The 22,921-nt window shown below is 41.6% G+C and overlaps 1 protein-coding gene across 1 annotated transcript in view; it reads right to left on the bottom strand.

The window, feature by feature from the left end:
- LOC108784649 (G-protein coupled receptor 1-like) overlaps positions 1 to 22,921 on the bottom strand; it is a 401,418-nt gene that overhangs the window by 229,117 nt on the left and 149,380 nt on the right. Inside the window, exon 6 of the mRNA XM_018553518.1 lies at positions 12,181 to 12,268. Within this exon, the coding sequence (XP_018409020.1) occupies positions 12,181 to 12,268 (88 nt within the window). The remainder of the gene's footprint in view (positions 1 to 12,180; positions 12,269 to 22,921) is intronic.

Here is a 22,921-nt window from a genome sequence, read left to right as displayed (position 1 = left end):
AAAATATATTTTATATATAGAAAAATAGACGTTAAAGATATGTTTTCCGTCCAGTTTTTCTATATGGGGTATCTGCATAGTAAATACAGAAAATCTGGCTGCATGACAATGACATGGAATAAAAACCCTGCAACGGGGGAACTTACAATGTCTGGCTAAGGGAACAGTTATACTAATGCACTATAAGCCAATGACAACTCAAAGCTATGAAAAGCTGAATTAACAGAATTAAAATAAAACGTGCATATTACAGGTTACCATTTGGCAGGGCACTGAAATAACAGGCTAGGAAAATAATAACAGGGACATCAGCAAGCCAGCAGTAAGTGTTAAGCCGGATTTCACAGCACATTGTTCATTGTTCTTCTGTTGAATGGAGCCGGCAGTCAGATGAGGTTATTTGTCTGTTATTGTGTTCCGCCAATCTAGAGCTGCATGATTTCCACACAGGATAATAGCATATGTCAGGACCTATCCCGTCTACTTCCCTAAGCCAGAACTAATGACTGGTGAAGAAAATGTTATTTGACCCTGCTCTCTCATTAATATTACAAAACACACCAGACACTTCTATTCCTTTTGCCCCTGCAGGGAGCGAGAGCTGGATTCTAAGCACCCTACCTAGGACTATGCTACCACAGATGGGATATATGGAGGGCCTGGAGCACATCTGGGCTGCGAGGCATTCAAGTCTCAATTAGTGAAAGCAACAGTCCACCCTACTTGTCACGTTATGGTGAAACTTCTGTTCCAAGGGAAACTTTCTATCCAAGGGAAAATATGTACCCTATAATGAGAGGGACTGATATCGCATTGGTCAACAATAGATTAGATCAATAGATCAAAAAGACCACTATCTTAATAACTGTATGTGGTTAGTAAATATTGTGTGTGTATATATGTATCCGGGGTGACCTTGACCTTTAGGGAGACCATCGTGGACAAAGTATTTGATAACTGTACAGAGGTGGTCAGTGTGGAGGCATTGTGGTCTCGTAGCATAGAGGTAACGGGTAGCTTTGTAGAGGGAAAGACTGGAGTGACTTTGTTTAAAGTAAGGGACTGTCGCTGCTGGAAGCATAGACGGAAAAAGATGGAACATATCCAGAAGGACTGTTTAGGCACGTGTGTCCGCTCCTCTGGATCGGAACAAAGGGGGGGGATATGTGGCATTGTGAGGCAATACCACGGTGTTAGGTGGCCTCAAAGTCACCCAGGGTTCTCAGCCAGAGGGGCTGAGTGGCTCCAGGAAGACATTACTGGTACCAGGAGAGAACTGCCTTTTCAGTTCTTTCTGGGTTTTCTGGATCATAGTTGGGATCCTGGAGCCAGGAGATTTCTTAGAGCTCTGGGTGGGATGAAATCTCCATTCCTGGGTCCATGCTTTGGTAGTGACCAGCACCTGATTGTGCACCTGTGTACATCCTTCATGAAGAGTGTGCTGGGATGTGTTCAGGGCCCCACCTGTGAGTCAGGAGAGCTCCACCCTGGAGTCAGTGTGGAGGCCAGTGCAGCAGGGAGCTGCGGGTTTGTGAACCATATTGAGAGGGTTGGCATGTTATTGCCGTTGTCTGGAGGAACCAGACAGTGGCCTAAAGATTGAGACCGGAGCAGCAGTGCGGCAAGAGAGACAGATTGGAGTGTCCTTGTTACAATACATATATATATATAAATATATATAAATATATATATACACATACACACACACACACACACACACACACTTTATTTTAAACCAGAAACAGCTAAAGTGGTATTCTTTTAGGGAGAGCTCCCTTTACTTCCTGTTCCTGTCCCAGGGGTGCAACAGGAAATGAGAGAGAAATCTCTTGGACCATTCTCACTGGAACAGGTGTCCCCAATGAAGGATTTATCCTCATCTTTTGTTCCGGTGATAACTGTAAAAATAAGGATTTCCCCATTACTTTCTATCTCAGGAACAGTCGAAAGGACAAATAGTGGGGTGATTTTCCCAAACAGACACAAAGGGAATAACAAATAAAAAATAAGAGTGAGACAAAGTCTAACTATTCAACACTCTATCCAAAACTAAGAAAAAAAAAGCACTTAAAAAATTGTCTTTACATACTTATTACTCAAAAATATTTACTAAAATAGCATTTATTTATTTATGCATGTAATTTAAGTATGAAGTCCAAAGAATAGCTGCACTCCACAGGTGTGAGCAAGCAAGTCCAATCTTTAATATAATCCAAACTTGTGTATAAATCACAGACAGGCTCCCCAGAACCAGCAGAACCCTTTCACGCGTTTCACCAATGGGGCTTACTCAGAGTAATGAGTAAGCCACATTGGTGAAAAGTGAATATAGCAGGTACTGACCACAGAATGAGAGCGCTGAGGATTTTGGCTGCCATATGTATTTAATACAGAGTAACGTCAGCACTTGTCAATACATTTTTTTTACTGGTATGAATAGGTACTAATCACATAAAAACAATGGCTCAATTTGTTCACCCACAACAGTAGCAATATCCAATGACCATCTCATACTAGCAATTGTGTTACTGGTGACCACTCATCATGATTCAGAATCACTAAGGGCCAATCTACATCTTTGTTGTGCATATAAAGCACACATGTTAATGTGAATTATAATGCGAATTAAAGTGCATTCCACTAAGGCAGCCCATTAATTTTACCAAAAAGGTGAATGCACTATTTTTAAAGGTGGTGTGTTACTGTGCATTGCGGTGCGCTGCAACATAGCTCTATTTGGAAAGTTGCATTGAAATTCTGAATGGCACCCCAGGACAACAACCGCACAATGGTGGGAATTTCTCATAGCAATTGCGAGTGTTTGAACTCCCATATGGTCGCATGGGATATATTAGTGCCAGATTTATGTTTCTAGTGTAATGTTGTTCATAAATGAGATGAAATAAACTCCAGGAAGGAGGACTCGCAACTCCAGGCAAAAAGCTTAACTGTCGCTTCTTGAAGAAGTGGTCATGGGGACTTCTTAAGTTGCGATTGTTTAGATGATGCTCCATTTTCAGATAGCTGCATATGTAAGCAGTTGCGAACTTTCGCTAAACACAAGAAAAACATGTGCAATCGAAAAAATAGTGAAAGCTCTGTTAAGAGAGGCTTAACAGATCTGCACATAAAAAAAGAATGATCTAAGAGGCTAAAACTGTCAAAATTGCTTTGATAAATTCCCCCCAATGTGTTTTACCATGCATCAACGTCACCCCGCTTTAAAATCAACTTGTATTGCTCCCTTGCTGTCCAAACAAGGTGTCATTCCTCAGCTGCTCTCTCACTAGCAATTGAGATACTGCATATTGGCCAGCGAGACAGTGGCAAGCATTAGGGAGAGTGACAGTTGCATTCGGTTGATTCGCCAGTCTGGCATGGGTCTAACAGTATTTTCATGTGGATCATTAAAAAAGATTCTCTCTGCTGCATCTTAATCCAGCGGTGTCTGCATGCGGGTGCACGCGCCCATAGACTTACCTTGCGTCTATGCTCGTCTTCTGGCTGAGAATCCGAACTGCGCATGCGCCCGCCCCAAGATCCTTTGCGGCTGCATGAGCAGTTCCTGATTCTCGGCGCGGGAGCGCGCAGCGATAACGGGGTAAGTTTAAACCTCTGTTAAAGCGGGTTTTTTTTTTTCTAACTTTTTGCCTATATCTACTGCTTGCTAGCAGTAGATACAGGCAAAAAAACGGAGGATTTAGAACCCCTTTAATGCAATTTCTTTACATAAGGGGAAAAAACTGTTGTGATAGACCATGCAAATGTAATGTACAATGAATCAATGTCACTGCTGTCTCTTGTTTCCTGCACTGTTCGGTAATCCTAAATACAAATAAAAATATAATTAAGAAAAATGCATGCAAGATGCATCGCATCTGAAATGTAAATCCTTACTTTCACAAGCACGTGTCAAACAATGACAACTGTTAGTGTTCTATAAACTTTCAAAACAGTTGCTGTCAATCTGCTAGCTTTCAGCATATTCAGCAGCACACATCAAATTAATCTGCTTCTGTTATTTAGGATAGTGACTCAGCAGCAAGAACTCTGCCAGTCCAACCTGGTTTTATTAGCAAGAATTCTGATAGTCCTGACTGTCAGATCGTGATGTCTGATGTTCCACTAGCAATAACAGCCAAAAAATATTTGCCTTAAAGAGGCGCTGTGTTATAAATGTCTGCGTGTTTAGAGCAGATCACATAACCAACCCTGCAAAATCGAGGGAGTTCCCACCGCACTCCTTACCTGCAAACCTCTTCTAGATGAGTGCTGATGTGATTGCGGATGACGCCACTGGATCACAATATGAAGTAATGTATCACCAGCACTCCGAAGGTCAAATGTCCAAATACGATTTATTGACGTGGACACATCTGGTCAAACAGCAACATTTGGGGGCCACTTAGGGTCCCTTCATCAGTCATCACGTGACAAAATTTCAACATAAACAAATTTAATTTGTTGACAGAACACACCTAAAACACAAGACTGCTCACTAGTGATGTGCGGGGGTTTGGTGCAAACCCAGCCTGTCAGATCGCCAGAGCAAAACTGTGACTGACCCCCCCTCTCCCTCTCAACTCAATTAGCTGCAGCACAGGAATTCCCCGCTCTTTTGCGATTTGTAGCTAAGGGGCGGGGAATCCCTCTGCCGCAACTGAATGATCCGGGAAGAGGCATGTCAGTCACAGCTTTGAGCAAGCTCGAGTGAACTCCGGAACGTTACTGCCTCTAACATATACAAATTGCTTAAAAAGCAGTCACAATTTTGTGCAGCAGAATGGAGTATTTAAAGATACACTGTCACCTTTCCCATTCAGTGACACTATTTGCAAAGGACCCCCAAACTGCTGATACTTACCTTGTCAGCTCCCCCTCGCTGCTCCTGCCTCCTTTGCAGCCAGCACTAAACGTTTTAGATGAATTCATCACTTGTCTCCCTTCTCCTGTTAGTATTTCCGTTGTCAGCAAATGTGCATGCAGTGGAACCTGATTGGCTCACAGCTCTGGCATCCTTTTCCCAGTTTGCGTTGTACTAACAGTTAATTACAAGAAGCTGGTATAAACCCAGCCTTGGGTACTTAAAACATTTGCATTGAATTATTTTACTCATGCACAAATGAATACATTAAATAGCGTTGTTTTATACTAAAGATATCTGCAACACTCTACACAAGTGTGGGGAGTGGGGGAGTAGAGAGCAACAGATTAGACAATGGGCCCTATGCCCCTTTTCTCCCAGTTATACTACCAGAATGTTCTGCAGCAGGTAAATTCATTTTATGGAAAAAAAGCAATTTCCTGAGTGCTTTTTGCTGCCCCTCCTTCCTGTGATTGAGTGGCGCACATTTCTACAAATAAATAATGCCGTAATTAACAGTGTTACAACTTGTTTCCCCCTTGGAGATTCACTCTATTAACTGCTTCAATTGTGCATGACATATAAATGACATTACTGAAAAGCTTCTTGTCTAGAAGGACACAATCCAAAGTGACACTTCTTGCCACTCCTCATTATCTTGCTCTTGGTCACAAGGCTGTAGAAGTGCTGTTTCCCTGAGGTCTTTAGAAGTCTAATTGCTGTAGCGCAGATTAGTTGCTTGTCTGTGCTGTAAGGAGACAGTGATGCATTCTATGCTACAGTCACAGTAGTGAAACTAAGGATTAACAGGAAAAACATTTATTTGAAGAAATAGGCAGTGGTAGGTTACTGTTATCACAATATCTTCCATGTAATTAAAAAAAATCAACTAACCAGCAAGTTTCTCTTGTTAGCTAAACATGATCCAAAAACTGTATGTGATCTAAGCACCGGAGGCTATTATACTAGATAATATATATCAGTCAAACCTCATCTTGAGGTAAAGCTGTGCCCAGACTTCTAACAATTGAATATTTACATATTCTTAATGAGCAGTAAATACGCTTTAAATTAAGCCATCACTGACTTCTGTAATTACATCCACTGTGGAGCAATTCATCTTCAAAGCTCTCAAGAGTAGGGATGACCTCTAAACCTAAACTCCTTCCAAACCAGAAGGGACATTGGGGGTCACCCGCCCAATTAGCTGCAGATTGGGGAATTTCTTGCCCTGCTGCTGCACTTAAAGGGGCGGGATGTCTGGGCTGACATAATTGTCCTTATATGGTTACATGGCCATATTAGGTCAACGTCACTGACCAAAAGTGCAGCTGCAGCTGTTAGGCCTGGTTCACACCTAGGCGTTGTTGAGTAGTACGAAAAGCACTTTTAAACGCCCAACACAAGAAATCCCACAATTTTCAATGGCCCCTGTTCAAACCTGAGCAGCAAAACCCCAGCAGGAAAATTCCAAGTGCAAAAAAAAAAGTACATGAGCTTCTCCTGGCAGTTTCAAGCTCGTTTTTCCTCCATAGACTTTAATAGAAACACCAGGAAACGTGCGGCAGAAGCATGTTACACATTCTTATATACGTTTTTGCGCGTTTGTCCATTGACCACAATGTTTCTTAAGCCGCCAGTCAAAATGCGCATCTTCACGCAAGCAAAAATGTGCCAAACATGCAAATAACCGCACGCTGAACCCGCATGAGAAAACGCGCAAAAAATGTTGCCATCTAGGTGTGAACCAGGCCTTTACGGCAACGTAAGGAGCTTCTTTCAGGGTTCTGAAAAGCTCAGGATCAGTCAGGGTTCAATCCAAACCTGAGCTCATGCCTATTCAAGAGAAGCAGTGATGTCCTTCAACTAGGGTTTCAACACTCTTCCCTCTTCACCCACTTTCACAATCTCAGTATATAATTTTCTTTAGATCTACCAACAATGTAAGGCTGTGCTTGATTAGATACAAATTAAATTGATTGTTTAGGTAAACCTATATTGTACCACTGGATTGTAACATGTATGATCTCTCGTCTGTGGGTCCTCACCTCCCAGCTAGAGGTAAGCAACATTAAGACATATTAGAACATCTTCTCTGATTGCTAATCCCCCCCCCCCCAGGAATTTTAGACAATGGTCATTCTGCGACTCATACCCCTCTCTATAGGCATGATCATGAAAGAGGGTTTTAACCATTCCATACTCTATCCAAAACTTAAAAAAAAAATAGATATGAGCTTTAGTTGACATTACATTGAGCTCAGTGGTGAAACTATGGATTGTTAAAAAAAACAACTTTATCCATTAGTTTAGACTTTTTTAGATTAAAGTTGTCTTTAGTTATCAGGAATACTAAATGTTCTGATCAGTTCTGTCCTGCATATGAGCAGGCCTTGAACAGAACAGATTGGACGTAATATTAATTCATGTTAATGCACCTTCAGTGTTTCATGAACAGTTGTTAGTTGTTCATTGTGTATTCATTATCTGGCTAAAAGGACACGTTTTAGGATGCCTCTTGTTCTTAGCACTAAAAGAGACTGTCAATTTACCTATTCAGGACAGAGCGACATATTCTATTGAAAAAACAACCTTCCCACCTGCTGATTCTAACTTTAGCTGCACCCCTTGCTACTTCATCCATCTCTCAGAGCCGGAAGTCCTAGCCCTGTGCAAGCTCCTTGTTGGATGGTGTCAGAGATAATGACCACCATCTTCATGCGACAGTGTTTGGGTCTGGTGAATGGCCCCCCAGGCCAGAGCACTGAATACTGGGAGAAGGTCACATGCTCCCCCAGAACCACTATGTATTTCTCAATGGATCTGGCAAAATAATGGAGCAGTGGACGAGTGCAATGCAGATGAGTTTCAGTGTGCTGTTTTTTGAACAGACCCTGTTCAAAGAACATGGGCAGATGATCTTTACTTTCAGTGCCTCAGATGGTCGTAGACAACCTTATGCTTGTACACACAGTCTATTTATCATTCGTACTAGTGATGCGGGGAGATGTCCTAAAAAGCTACATCACTATGAGGTTGGTTCAGACCAAGTGAAGAAGTACCCAAAATCCTTCCTCTGGTGGGTATGATTGTATTCATGACTGGATGCACACCCTCTTTGAAGGCTTTTGTTATTTGTGCCAGTTAAAGGCTTATAAGGACCACAGTTATATCTAGGCAACCAGTATCCAATGTAGTTGATAAATCATAGCATTTTGAATCAACCATTAACATTTCAAATGAGACCTCAGTGGTAAAACTATCCCATAGAAATATATTACTTGGTGTTTTTACAGCCTCCCAGTCATGGAGTCTCGATATTTGTGTTGTAAGCAAGAAAGTCTTCTGGCAAGACCAGGCTGCTGGGTGTGGGCTTAGTCGTAGAGATCTCTCCAGCAGAGTCTGTGAAATATACAGTATCTATTTGGTGGTAGACTGAACCCACCAGAAGTGATGAACTTAATTTTGATTCTGCTTTTTATTATCCTTGGTTGTTTTATAGGTTGGCTCAATACTGACACAATTACAAACCCCTGAATGTCCCGCACGTGCATTTTAATACACCGTAAACATTTAAGATAACTGAGCTGTGTTTGTTTTTTTCTGAGGATACTTCAGGTCAAAAATTCACAGACAAGAAATTGTCATAACTGTACATTCAAAAGCACAAAAAACAGACTAAGGTGCATTTATGCAGGTTTTGTATAATTTTCACATGCACATATTAACAAATAATTTAACAATAATGAGATCATTTTGGACTGGCGTTAAAGCATACAAACAGCATACAAAGCTTGCTAGTGTGAATAAGAGCCAGGTCTAATATATGAACAAGTGTGTAACCTGCATCTAGTTTTCTCCCATTTTTACAGCATTGACACATTAAACCACAATTCTAGGCAGATAGCTAAATACACATATATGTGTACTCTGAGGCTAGAATTTACATCCTGCACAGTCAGGCAGGTGACAAACTGAGGGGGTGATTTGTAAACCATTCCCATAGCGAACAGTTATGCAAATGAGATTCACAGCACAATATAGCCACTAGTTGGAGCCGGGGAGCATGGGAAATTCCTATGCTCCTTGGCTGGTAAATGACCAGCAGTTTAAAATCCTGGACAGGCAGAGCGTGAGCAGATGTCAAATATGGTGCTATGCATTTATCATGATACATGTGTTATATGGCTGTTGAAAGATGATTTATGATTTCTATGGTTGTTTTGATTTTAATTTCACCTTCTCTATTGACTCCAATGCAATTCTCCAAAATGGCACTGAAATCTCGTGTTTTTTTTTTTGCAGTTTAGGGAAATAAAATCTCTCAATTTTGCTCTTTCCTAATACTGACAAGCAGAGGTGTATGTATCAGAAGAATAGCTTAGAAAATGACAAGTCCTTTCGCAGGTCAGAAAGTAAATATATATATTTTTAAAGCTGGGCACTGGTATAAACAAATATTTTGTAAACACAAGAGACATGTGTATTCTTACTAGAATCTTGGTGTGCTTTGTGTATTTCTTCCAGATCTGTGCAGTAAATCAGAGAATTACAACTACAAATATTTAGGCATTCTCATGTTTATTTCTTTTATTTGTATTCTTATGACACAAAAAACTAGAGAAAAAAAGCCAAATCTGACACATTGCATGCAAAACGCCAAAAATGGACTGGACAAAATTATTGGCACCCTCAATTAATATTTGGCAGCACAACCCTTGGAAAAAATAACTGAAATCAATTGCTTCCTTTATTCATCAATGAGTTTCTTACACCTCTCTACATTTGTCCAATTTTGGACAACTCTTCTTTCACCAACTGCTCCAGGTCTCTCAGATTGGAAGGGTTCTTTTTCCCAACTGTTATTTTGAGATCTCTCCACAGGTGCTCTATGGCAGGGATGGCCAAACTCCGGCCCTCCAGCTGTGGTGAAACTACAAATCCCATGAAGCATCTCTCTCCAGGGGTCATGTCTGTGGCTGTGAGAATCTTGCAAAGCCTCATGGGATTCGTAGTTCCAATACAGCTGGGGGGCCGCAGTTTGGCCATCCCTGCTCTATGGAATTCAGATCTGGACTCATTGCTGGCCAGTCCAGTACACTCCAGCCTTTGTCTAAAACCATTTCTGGGTGCTTCTTAACATGTACTTTGGGTCACTGTCGTGCTGTAAGACCCATGACCTCTGACGGGGACCCAACTTTCTGACACTGGGCTCTACAATGCACCCCAGAATTCTTTGGTAGTCTTCAGACTTCATAATGCCATGCACACAGTCAAGACATCCAGTGTCTGAAGCAGCAAAGCAACCCCAAAACCTCAGTTAACCTCCACCATGTTTGACTGTATTTTTTTTCTTTAAAGGCCTCATATATGTTTCTGAAAAACCTGTTGTTTTGTTTCGTCTGTCCACAGCACATGCTCCCAAAAGGATTTTGCCTTCCTCAGGTAAGTTTAGGCAAACTCCAATCTGGCTTTTCTATGTTTTTATGTCAGCAGTGAGGTCTGCCTGGGTCTCCTACCATAGCGTCCCTTTTCATTCAGATGGCGGCGTATAGTGTGAGCTGACACAGTTGTATCCTGTGCCTGAAGGTCAGCTTGAATTTGTCTGGAAATTGAGCGAAGGCTTTATCTACCATTCGAACAATTCTTCGTTGCAATTTTTTAACAATTGTTTTCTTTCGTCCACGTCCAGGGAGATTAGATACAGTGCCATGGGCTGTATACTTCTTGACAATGTTGCGCACGGTGGACACAGGAACATTCAGATCTCTGGAGATGGACTTGTAGCCTTGAGATGGTCCATGATTTTTCACAATTTTTGTTCTCAAATCCTCAGACAATTCTTTGCTGCGCTTTCTCTTCTCCATGCTCCGTGTGGCACACAGTGACACACAACAGAAAGGTTGAGTCAATTTTTCAAAATTCTAACAGGTTGCCTGTCTGATTTCTATATTGTCAGCACCTGTTACATGATACAGGTGAGTTTAATTACAAATTACAGGAGCATCACAAACTTCAAATGCAATTATTTCTTGCAATTTGGAGAAGGTGCCAATTATTTGTCCAGTCCATTTTTGGAGTTTTGCATGGAATGTGTCAGATTTGACTTTTTTTTTCTCCACTTTTTTGTGTTATACCAATACACACAAAATAAATAAAGAGAATGCCTAAACATTTGTAATTACAACAATTTTCTGCGCAAAGTGGTGCATTATCTGACAGAAATGCAGGGGTGCCAATATTCTGGGCCATGTCTGTGTATAACAATATTAAAGCTGGAGTTCTGCTTTAATTTTTGCATGTCCCAAACATAGCACAATAATAGCAAGTGATCTATATCCAGTGATTAACATACTATGTAAGGGTTGACATTAGACATGTGCGATTCGTTCCGAATCGAAATTCGGACGAATTTTCGGAAATTCGGACATTCGGATGTATCCGAATTCCGAATTACAGACATAACGAATGCAAACGAATCCGAATTTCCATTTCCGAAATTCGGCAGCGTTCGTACGAACGTTCGTTTCGTTTTCTGTTCTTATTCGTTTCTTATTCGTTTCGTTCGTTGGAGCAAAGTGACATTAGAGAAGGAGAAAAATATTTTTTCCCCCTCAAATGTCACTTTTGCTGCAAACGAACGAAACGAATAAGAAACGAATAGGAAACGAATAAGAACCGAAAACGAAACGAACGTTCGAACTACCGCTACCGAATTTCGTCCGAATCCGAATTCCGAATCCGAATTGACTTTCACACCCGAATCCTGAAAAACGAAATAACACAAATCCGAATTTAAAACGAAACGAAACTAAACGAATTTTTTGGCAGTGCACATGTCTAGTTGACATACTGTAATAATGTAAGCATCTCATACGTTCAGCATCACTTTCCATTGTACTGTCTGTTGAATAAGACCATTCATCCTGTTGCTCTCAATATAAAATCTATTTATTCTTAGTCAGATTTAGCCCATAAAGCAAATGAAAACCAGCAGTGAAAGAAACAATCATCTTGCAGCTCACAACAGGGATGCTGTTTAATACACGGAAAAGTCTGAGGAATGGATCGAACTTTACACTTAAACTGGCAAATCTCTGAAACGGAAGAACTACTGTTCCCCCAACAGGAAACTTGCAGAGGGAGCACTCTATTCTACTACTGGGGGGAGGGTTTTTTTGCCAGCGTCAGTAAACAACTATTAATATACACTCTAAACTGGATAGATTAAGTATGCTTCTATATTTATTGTGACACTAATAAGCATAGTTATCATTGCTTTCACGGTGATAAACCATTAGAACCATTATACTTACAGCCCATATCGATCTGTCCTCATCTCCTTTACTACATTCAGGTACAGGTTCAATGTAATGCAGCAGACCCAAGCCAGGGCACACCAGTCTGTAACAAAAATAAGGACATCTGAATTAAGTGGTATGTTCAAATACTGCACAAGACTTTAGGCAAAATGCAAATTTTATAAACAGAGTACACGCAATCAGGAAATATCTTCAAAAGCATTGATGTAAACTGATGAGTCTATAGGTACAAAGATCAGAACTGCATTGTCTAGGTAGGCTATGGTATTATCTGTCACTCTCTACTGATGTAAAAACCAGACAATGAAGAAGCAAAGTAGGAAAAAAATATTGATGCCTTTGAACGTTGGTGTTGGCAAAGGATTCTAAGAATATAGTGGACAGCAAAGAAAATTAGGGCTGCAACTAATGATTATTTTCATAATCGATTAGTAGGCCATTTATTGTTGCGAAGATTAAAAAATTAAATACACAAATGGACTGCAACAAAGTTTACTTCAGAATAAAACTTTACATTAATATTATGCAACTGGCTATGTTGCATGCAGCAGAGAAGAAGCACTCAGATGGTGTTGAGGTGGCTGGGATGCACATGTAAAGGTGCCCATACACCTTACGACCATCGCAAGACCTTTGTCTTGCGATGGTCGTAAGCTCATTGAAAGCTCGTACGATCTGCCCATCTTGGACGGGCAGATCGTACTTGCGATCATCGAAAGCCGATGACCGCAGTGAGGGGCGGGCTTTCGATCACTGCAAACGGGCACACTGGCCCGTTCGGCAGTTGTCGAACAAGCAGGCCACTAACCCGCCGAGAATCGTACGATTCTCGGCGGGGTTTCAAGCCTGCTTGTTCGACAGAAGACGTGCGACCGTACAGTAGAAACGGTCGCACGCCTTCCATACACTGTACGATTCTCGTATGATCGCAGGATTTCCCGCGATTCTCGTACGAGAATCCTACTGTGTATGGGCACCTTAAGATTTTGCCAATTTGGCTAAGGTGGGATATTGATCTTTGTTACTCCTCCACCAACTCAAAGGGTTTTCCTCCTTGGCAAGTGGCCTCTCCACAAAGAAAGCCTGCACTTCATTTTCTCACTTGACTATTGATGTTGTCCTCCTGTTGCCTCGAGACTTTAGGAGTGTGTCAATAAGAGCAACAGATAACGAAGATTTAGCAACTGTAGTTGCAGTTGAGGCGGCAGCTTGAGTCTGCAGCATTTCTCTTCCAATTGCAAGCACTTCTGTCTTCACTTTTGCCTGTATAATAATCATTTGTTCTGCTGTTAAAAGCTTCAGCCTTATAAATCTCAGATACATGGCAGAGGAAAGGACCACTGTGTTTGGGACCTGTTCAAACAGACTCCCCTTCCATTGGCGTTGAAGCTTTTCTGTTGCTGTTACTTGGAAACACTTCAATGAAGAGTATTCAAAAACAGAAGTCTTATTGGATCTCAACAGCCCCTTCACCAATGCAGGCACTGAAGAGATTATGGGGTATTCTTGACCACTCATAATACAGTGGCACCCTGTATTTGAGAAGTCTCCACTGGTCCGGTTTCAAGTCCTTAGATTGTAAGCTCCTTGAGGGCAGGGACTGATGTGAACGTGCAACTATGTAAAGCGCTGAGTAAATTGTCTGCGCTATATAAATACCTGTAATAAATAAAGTCCAGGTAGTGTTTAGCCCTGTGTGTTATGGCTGGATCTGACAGGGTTGCAGTTATAAGCCACCTTTGCCCAAAGAGTCTGTTAACCATGTAATATGTACTTAATGTAATATGTGCTTACATGCTCTACAAGTTTGTGCTCCGCTGTTCCTATCTGTATTGTTTTTCTTTTAACATGCTGCTGGCCAGCTCACTTTTGTTAAACATGTTCAAAAACACACCTTGCAGCCCCAACAGTTCATTCAATCCCTGGTTACTCTAAAGGTGCCCATACACTGCACAATTATCGTACGATAATCGCGGGAAATCCCGCGATCGTAAGATAATCGCAAAGTGTATGGAGGGCGTGCGGCCGGTTCTACGGTCGCACGTCTTCCGTCAAACAAGCAGGCTGGAAAACCCGCCGGGAATCGTATGATTCTCGGCGAGTTAGTGGCCTGCTTGTTCAACAACTTCCAAACGGGCCTCTGTGCGCACGCTGCCCGTTTGCAGTCATCAGAATGACGATGATCGCAAGTATGATCTGCCTGTCCAAGATGGGCAGATCGTACTATTTAAAATTACTTTACAACCCTCGCAAGACAGAAGTCTTGCGAGGGTTGTAAAGTGTATGGCCACCTTAACAGAGCAGTTCTGCTGCAAGGTGTGTCAGGGCAGCGGATACTGGTCCACCCATGCTTCTCCTTTAGGATGCTTGCAGCAGCCGCAATTTTAGCACCATTGTCGTGTACAAGGGCAATTACTTTTTCTGGAGCAATTTCAAATTTAGCATGCACCATTCTTTTCAATTGCACCACACTGGATTGCACGACATTGCGGTACCATGCGTTCAGGTGTAGCGATCGTACTGTGGGCAGGAGGTGAGTTTCGGGTGCCAAAGAAATGAATGGCACTGGAACGCACCAGAATTTGTCAGACCAAAACCGAAAATGACTTTTTTCCCACCTTTTTTATGTTTTTTTTTAAAATAATTCTCTTTAGTATTTTTAAAAATTATTTTTCAATTATTTTTTTTTCCACATTTATTTTTTTTAACTTTACTGTCAGGGGTTTTGGGGAAATATCATGAGTCTACCCTGATATTTCCCTTTTGAAATAAAGAGACTGAGGACACAGAGTCCTTTTTTTCTGCAGCCTCAGCACTCAATGAACAGGAGGCACTCAGTATAGAGGCTTCTTGTTCATTAATAAATCGACGAGACAGTAAACAAATACTGTGTCCACAATCATGAATGAACAGGAAGTTGTGTAGTTCATTCATAATTGGGGACACAGCATCTGAATACTATATCCTTAATTATGTACAAACATTGTAGTGATCAGTACTGATCACTGAGGTGTCAACGATTGTCATTGTGTTAGTGCTGGTGTGAGATGTCAGGGCTGGCACAGGGTGTAGGTGTCAGTGCTGGTACAGGGTGTAGATGTCAGTGTGTCAGTGCTGGTACAGGATGTAGATGTCAGTGTGTCAGTGCTGGTACAGAGTGTAGATGTCAGTGTGTCAGCGCTGGTACAAGGTGTGAGATGTCAGTGTGTTAGTGCTGGCACAGCTTGTGAGAAGTCAGTGCGTGAGTGCTGGTACAGTGAGTGACATGTCAGTGCTAGTACAGGGTGTGAGATGTCAGTGTCACAGTTCACATCAGTGTGTCAGTGTTAAAGTGTCTGAGATGTCCATATGTCAGTGTTGGTACAGTGTGCAAGATGTCCGTATGTCAGTATATATAGGTGCTATAGTATAAAAAACATGACAATTTGTATAGACCTCATGAACAAAATAGAGCAATAGCATTCTATTCAAAGTCCAACAATAGTCTCTCCTCTAATAGTTCTCCTTTAATTTAATCTCTTTCACATTATATACATTTTTTCAAGTATCATTTATTTTGAGAAAAATCAAAAGAAGAATTTTTTTTACATTTTCCACCCATACATACACGCATGCAAACATGCATTGGGTGTCGACATTAAACCTCATCTGCCATGTAGTTGCCCACTCCCCTATTTTATCCAGGTCCTCCTGTAATGTTATAATGTCTAAGTCTGTTTCTATTACCCTCCCACTTTTGGTGTCATCCACAAACACGGAGATATCACTGTTAACACCCTCCCCGATGTCATTAATAAATAAGTTGAACAATATGGGACCCAGCACAGAACCCTGAGGCACACCGCTCATCACAGTCTGAAAAGGTGCCATTTACAGATACCCTTTGGACCCGTTCCCGTAGCCACATACGTGCGAAAATGACAGTTGCGCCCAGTACGCCGCACATGTTACATATCGCCGCAAAGTCGCAGTGAGAGCAATAATTTTAGCGCCATCAATCACTGATAACACTAATCTGATGAGCAGTAAAAGCTTTGAAAGCGTCGCCTATGGTCAATTTTGGGTAAGGTAGTTTTTTTGTGATTTTGCGGGTGCGCACAATTTTAAGGCTTGACATGTTTGGCGTCTATTTACCCGACGTGAACCCATCTTTTATATTTTACTAAACAATTGGGTAATAGTAAATGTATTATAACAATGTAAAAAAAAAATTCAGTAATTTTTCCTAAATATAGTAAAAATTAAATTGCATACCAATCTCCCTCTGATTCCCTGTCACAGAGCCCCCATGCTGGTCCTGGGCTCGCGCTGGGCACAACGGAGCTCGGGAGCATCGGGAAGGGGGGCCGCACACACTGGCACGTCATGCAAGCGATCCGCCAGCTCTATAATTAAAATTATTTAACTCCTGCGCATGCAGATCGCTTGTATGTAAACAGGCATCGCTGCCTGTTTTAAATCCAGGCAGTTTCCAGCGGCACGCGTGAGTGAGGGCTAATAACCGTTCTTTTGACGGCCTGTTATATTGAGGAAGCTCCCGAGCGGCTGGCTCTACATAACGGCCGGCCGGGAGGCGGATAAATAAGCTCTAGGCAAAAATGTTCTTAACCCTTGCAGTGGGGCTAGCCCCCCACTGCAAGGGTTATGTGCTAATTTTTGTCTAGGTGCGTAATAAATACAATTTATACTCCACCGAGCTGGCTTGCTCTTAGACCGGTTCCTGGAGCCTCGAGTCATCACGTTCTATACACAGCGTATGGAATGTGAGGAAGCCGAAGGACATAACAAGGCTTCAGGTACTGGAGCAGCAGGTAGCTGACTCCACAGTTCAGGTGAGTATAACTTTTATTCTAGCACCTAGAATAAAACAAGCACTCAACATTTTTGCCAGGCGTTCTGCTTTAAATTCTGAAAATTTATAATTTGTGAGGTCTTTTGCTTCATGTTCCATATACACAGCCTACCATGAGACAAACGTTTCCAATTACTTTGATGTAAAATTAGACATTTAGTTTAAGTGTATTGATAAATTCATAGAACCAAAGTCTACATTTTTAACTGTTTGATTTCAGAGCAATTTTGATATCCCTTTACATAACCCCACAACTCATTAACATATTAATGTAAATTATTATAACATGTGTTAAATGCCTGAGATGGGAACATGGTAGTGGGAAAATAGCAGAATGTCTACAGTGGAAAGCAATTTGCTCTTTTTCTAACCAAAGGTATAATTATCATCCACGCATCGTAGAGGAAGGCATTCTGCATTCATTCCCAAACTGACAATTTGAACTAGTGATATGACATTGTGATGTCACTAGTTCTAGCAATTTCACAGGTTACATTCTCTGAAATAAGGGTTCAGCACACAAAATTACTGTCTCTATCATGAGCAAGAAACATGTATATTGAGCTTCAAAGTGGAAATGGAGGCAAACCTTTTTTCTGTACTAATCCATACAAGAAATCCATGTGCCTTGACATTTACCGTATTACTCTAGCCAGCAAAAATGATAAAAGCTCAAAATGTGCAGTTGAGATAGAACCCTCCAGTGATATTAGCACCTCCCCACCTCTCCTTCTGCCCAAAGAAGCTGCCAGCATAGTATCTTTGCCAAGACTACTGAGAGTTCTGCAAAGCAAATTTCCCTGTGCCTATATCATATAACTACAGTGTCTGCAGAAATCCCAACCCCTTAGAGTAAAGCTTTCCACATAGAAATGAGTGGGGTCACAGCATCCTTGCACAGTATTCTTAGGAGATTTTTGACATTTTCAGGAGAAAGGCTAATCTGGTCAGGACCACATAGAGCAAATACTTACCTTCAGCCCAGATCCTGCGATCTTCACTAAGTTGGCAACACTCAGGAGGGCGGAGGGAAATTATTAAAGAAGAACTCCAGGTTTTTTGTTGCATTAACCCTTGCAGTGTGGGGGTAGCCCACTATGTGCTCGATTGTGTCCAGGTGCTAAAATAACAAAGATATTCTCACCCGAAGCTCTGAGCCGACCAGCTGTCATGGCGTTCCTGCCCGCAATGTAATCTTTCTCAGTGTCCTCATGTCTATACACTGTGTATAGACATTGATGATTTACGAGACCTTAGGTTTACCCGTTGCCTGGCTTCTTGATTGCCCGGGAAGCTGGCTCCATTCTGTTTGGCTGGATCGATGCTGATTGGCTGGAAGCCAGCTCCATGCTGTTTGGCCGGCTCGATGCTGATTGGCTAGGAAGCCAAGTTCCAGCCAAATCAGGAAAGCTGGCCAGCTAGACTTTACCCCCCGCCCAGCTTCCTGATTGGCTGGCAAGCCGGCTCCATGTTCCCTCGCGGCACTGCAGGTCCAAGGAAATGTCCCTCCAAATGGAAATTCCGGGATTGGTACCGATATCAATACTAGTATCAGTGCATCCTTAATAATATTTAAAAGAATTTGTATGTATGCATGTATGCATGCATGCAAGAGCTTTAAAAGAGAACAATGAGGTAAGTGTTTTTCCCCATAGTTCTCTTTAGGGTCACGGGAGGACATATACTAACCTCCTCCCGTGACCCAAAGCTCAGTACATAGCGGACTACTGCCCGCGATATACTGGGAGCGCCGCAGCTGGGGCGGATCCCGACAATACTGTCAAGATACACCCAGCTGCGTGAGTGACAGCTGGCTCTGCCTACGCCCCCTCCCCTATCCGTTCCTCCACTCAGCGTTGAAGGATCGGAGAGGGGAGGAGGGGAATCCCTGCGGGGGATTCAGTCACTGCTCTCTGCAGGGAGATTATCGGAAAGTAAGCGAGCGACGGTATGTGTTCGCTAACCTCGTGATCAATAGAGCTGACCTGTGACACCTTCTTTGTCACAGGTCGGCTCTAACTATGAGGATGAGTGGAAATCACTCACCTCAGAGTTCTCCTTTAAAGCAAGTCCCCACTGACCTCTATAGCTACATGCACTGTAAAGTGGCTCATTCTCAAAGATCACAACAAATTTCTAAACTTAGAAACACCTGCTGGTTGTTTACATTAGCAGGCTGCCAAAATAATGCTGTCACAGAAAACAGCTGATATTTTAATGCCTCTGTTGTCAGTTTCAAATAATTATTTTATACACAATGCCTTAACTACAGAGGCGAATACTTTAGAGTGCATACTGTAGTCTGGGCACAGATTCACTTTAAAGTGGAACTAAAGCCTGCAAATATTTGCATTCACTCAACATCCACAAACTCCCCATCCAGCATTGACATCTCCCTTCTTCCTCAAAGCATGGGGTCTTCAGCTGTCTTGATTGGCTAGCACTGGATAACATAACTCCTGCGCATGCAAACGGGAGCCAATTCTTCCAGGTACCCAGCAGATGCTGGAATTGCACACTGAGCTGCATATTCGCAGCTACGTGTACAGTGTTAAGAAGATTGTGAGAAGAAAGGTAAAACGCCTTTATTGCAGAAGAGACATGGTATGTCTCTTCTGTAATAAAATGCATTCCTGCTTGCAATCTTTTGTTTAAAGGCCATTCAGCCGTCCGTCCGTTTTTTCTTAACGGGCGGACGGCAAGAGGTTAAGCTGCATCTTTTGAAAAAGGAAGAAGCACTGCCAGATCATGCAACCTGATCTTAAAAGACTATTTTAGGGCACTTTTTCAATTTATTTCTATAAGAAAAGGTTACTAATACATGTACCAAAGGTTTGTCTACAGAACGTTTGCTTTTTCTGGTAAATTACTTTCAATTTGACACTGGTAGGTTTCTGGAGGTCTGCCTACGAAATCATACACTGCTGATCTACAAAGACTTGGTACTTAAAGCAGAACTAGACAAACCCTTTTAATGGTCTCCCAAAACAGCTGCTTTCAAGACATCCCTCTGGTAATAAATTTCAAGGTTGCTAGTGTGCTTATTTGAGCTCTCAACTGAACTTTCAAGCCATCAAATGGCTGGTGTCATAGCCGATCACGTGTCAAGCACCATGGCAACTGCCATCCAAATAGAGGCTAGGATGGAACCTTCCTTGGCTGTAAAAGATAGGATGGTGTAGTTCTACAGGCATAGGTTAGTTTTACTATAACATAACAGTGCAGATCTATATACCTAATATGATGCCCATGTATCCAAATCATGTTCAGGGTTGTTTTTTCAACTTTATTTTTAGATTTCTAAATCTGGATACATTTGCATCATACATTTCAATGATAAAAAAAGCAAACAAAAAAGCTTTGACATAAAAGATAGTACAGAGATATGTTTATAGCTCAACACAAACGTTACAATGTGATCGTATAATCTCCATTAGACCTACCAACAACTAAGCAGTGCAAGGACCTGCCTGATTGAATACAAATTGATTGGTTAGATTAGGTAGGTTTTCATAATGCATAGATTTGGTAAATCTAAAATTGATTAGACAAAGATTGTATGGACAGATTGTAAGACGTATGGTAAGCCTATCATGCTAATTAAATAAATAAGTCTGTGAAGGTTCTCATTCATCCAGGTCATAGTATATCTTTAAAAAATAAGTCAAGGCAACTGGACATGCTGTATTTTTCTTGAAGATGTTTTACTGGTCATCCGACCAGCTTTCTCAAAAGTTTCTGCTTATATTTAATTAAATAAATAGTTACTTGTTTACATATGACAAGCCTGTAGTTCTTTTCTACACATTTGTAAGTAAAAGCAACAAAAATTGATATACAAGGCTAGAACAGTAATGTAAATCAGGTTAAAATCAAGACAATCAATCTTCATACCTGTGGTAGCAGCAATATATACAATTTTTGTCTTTGGGTTTGAATACATTTTAAAGTGTTTTTCCACTTTTGCAGCCATTGGGATAAATGCTAAAACATATTTTAAAGTTTCTGCTAATATTTTAAGTATTTTTTACTTGCTTAAAAATCTTATGTAGCTTCCCCCTGTGGTGTTAAAAGGAGAACTATGAGATGAGTGATTTCCACTCACCTCATAGTTCTAGCCGACCTGTGACAATGAGACTGTCACAGGTCGGCTCAGTAGATCGGGAGGTGAGCGAACACATACCAGGTTGGATTCCCCTCTCCCCGCTCCGATCTGCCAGCGCTGACTGGCGGAACGGACGGGGGAGGGGGCGGGTACAGCTGGCTCTGCCTCTAGATAGGCAGAGCCAGCTGTCACTCACGCAGCTGGGCGGATCCCGTCATCTACGTCGGGATCCGCTCCGGCTGTGGCGTCTCAGTATACCGCGAGCAGGAGCTCGCGGTATACTGAGCTTAGGGTAACGGGAGGACGCTAGTTTGTGTCCTCCCGTTACCCTAAGGAGAACTATGGGGAAAAACACTGACCCCATAGTTCTCCTTTAAGAACCCCGTATGTACTGTGCTGGCAGATTTCATTATCAGTTGTAATGTGGTGATTAAGAGGGTATTTATGTATAAATACATAAATGGTCCATATAGTGAGCTTGGTTCCAAATGATTCACTTTAAAGGTCACTGCAAAGGACAAAGGGGCACTCTTTGCATCTGGAGGAAAAGAGGTTTAACCTTTGCATACGGAAAGGATTCTTCACAGTTAGAGCTGTGAAAATGTGGAACAGACTCCCCCAGGAGCTAGTTCTAGCTCAGTTAACTGTTTAATAAAAAAAAAAAAAATCTGGATGTATTCCTAAATGCACAGAATATTACTGGATATTGAGTTCTTATAGGTATATTAAGCACCAGAGATTGTTGATCCACGGAATATCCGATTGTCTTATGGATCAGGAAGGAATTTTTCCCACTGTTGGAGCACATTGAACCATGCTTTATAGGTTTTTTTTGCCTTCCTCTGTATCAACTGTGGTTAACTGTTCTGTCCACACAGACAGGATATTATTGCCTTACCTACCAGCCATCTCAAATTCAGCCACAAGACGGTGCTGTAGAGAATAAGTCTATTTACAACAGAGCAGACACTTTTTCTATGGTAGGTTCCCAGCAACCTCTAGCCCAAGAAGAAGGAACTAAGTGCACTCTGGGAATAAGATTCCATCTTAGAACCAAGGAAAGGAGAATCTAGTGCCATCCTGAGCACATTTGGAGTAAACATCCTGTTTCCCCATACAGCAGCATCGCTGGTAGCTACAGACTTGTTTCCCTTTATATTTGTAAGCTGTTACTTTATTTGTATTTTCAAATGCCAATTGCATGTTTCATGTTCTACTTTTACCAGTTTCATCCACCCTGTTTTGTTAATTAAGCTTCAAGATTTCATGCAGTCTGGCTTATTGCAGAATAGGAGGGTTTAGCTATACACAGGCCGCTGGGTAACGTATAGCGTCGACAGAACAGTAACTATGGGCATGGCGTTGTTTTAGGTTTTTCTTTATCTTTTTTTTCTCTTCTCTCTATTGGTTAAACTCGATGGAATTGTGTAGTTTTCCAACCTGACTAACTATGAACCCTGTCTGTACTGTGCTGGCAGATTTCCTTATCCGTTGTAAATTAGATTTGAACACGGTCTGTCTTAACAAAGGGTTTAAGACTTAAACACATTGTATGTTAATGAGCGGAAGCTCAGTCTGTCCCTCAGTTTTTCCTTTTACTTTCACTTTCAAACTGCTCAGAGTAGCCTGGAATCTGCACAAAGGCCTTCACAAAAACATCTAAAAAAGGTTAATGTTTTTTTTATATTTTTTTAGCTATGTTGTGTGAAAAGAAACACATAACAAACAGAGTGGAGTTTTCCAAAACTGACAGCAAAAGTAATAATACACTTTAAGCT

Source organism: Nanorana parkeri, unplaced genomic scaffold, assembly GCF_000935625.1.
Source record: "Nanorana parkeri isolate BGI_ZX_2015 unplaced genomic scaffold, ASM93562v1 scaffold122, whole genome shotgun sequence".
Taxonomy (NCBI): domain Eukaryota; kingdom Metazoa; phylum Chordata; class Amphibia; order Anura; family Dicroglossidae; genus Nanorana; species Nanorana parkeri.
The sequence above is the reverse complement of the archived record's forward strand: the minus strand, read 5'-3'. Positions and strand labels throughout refer to the sequence as shown.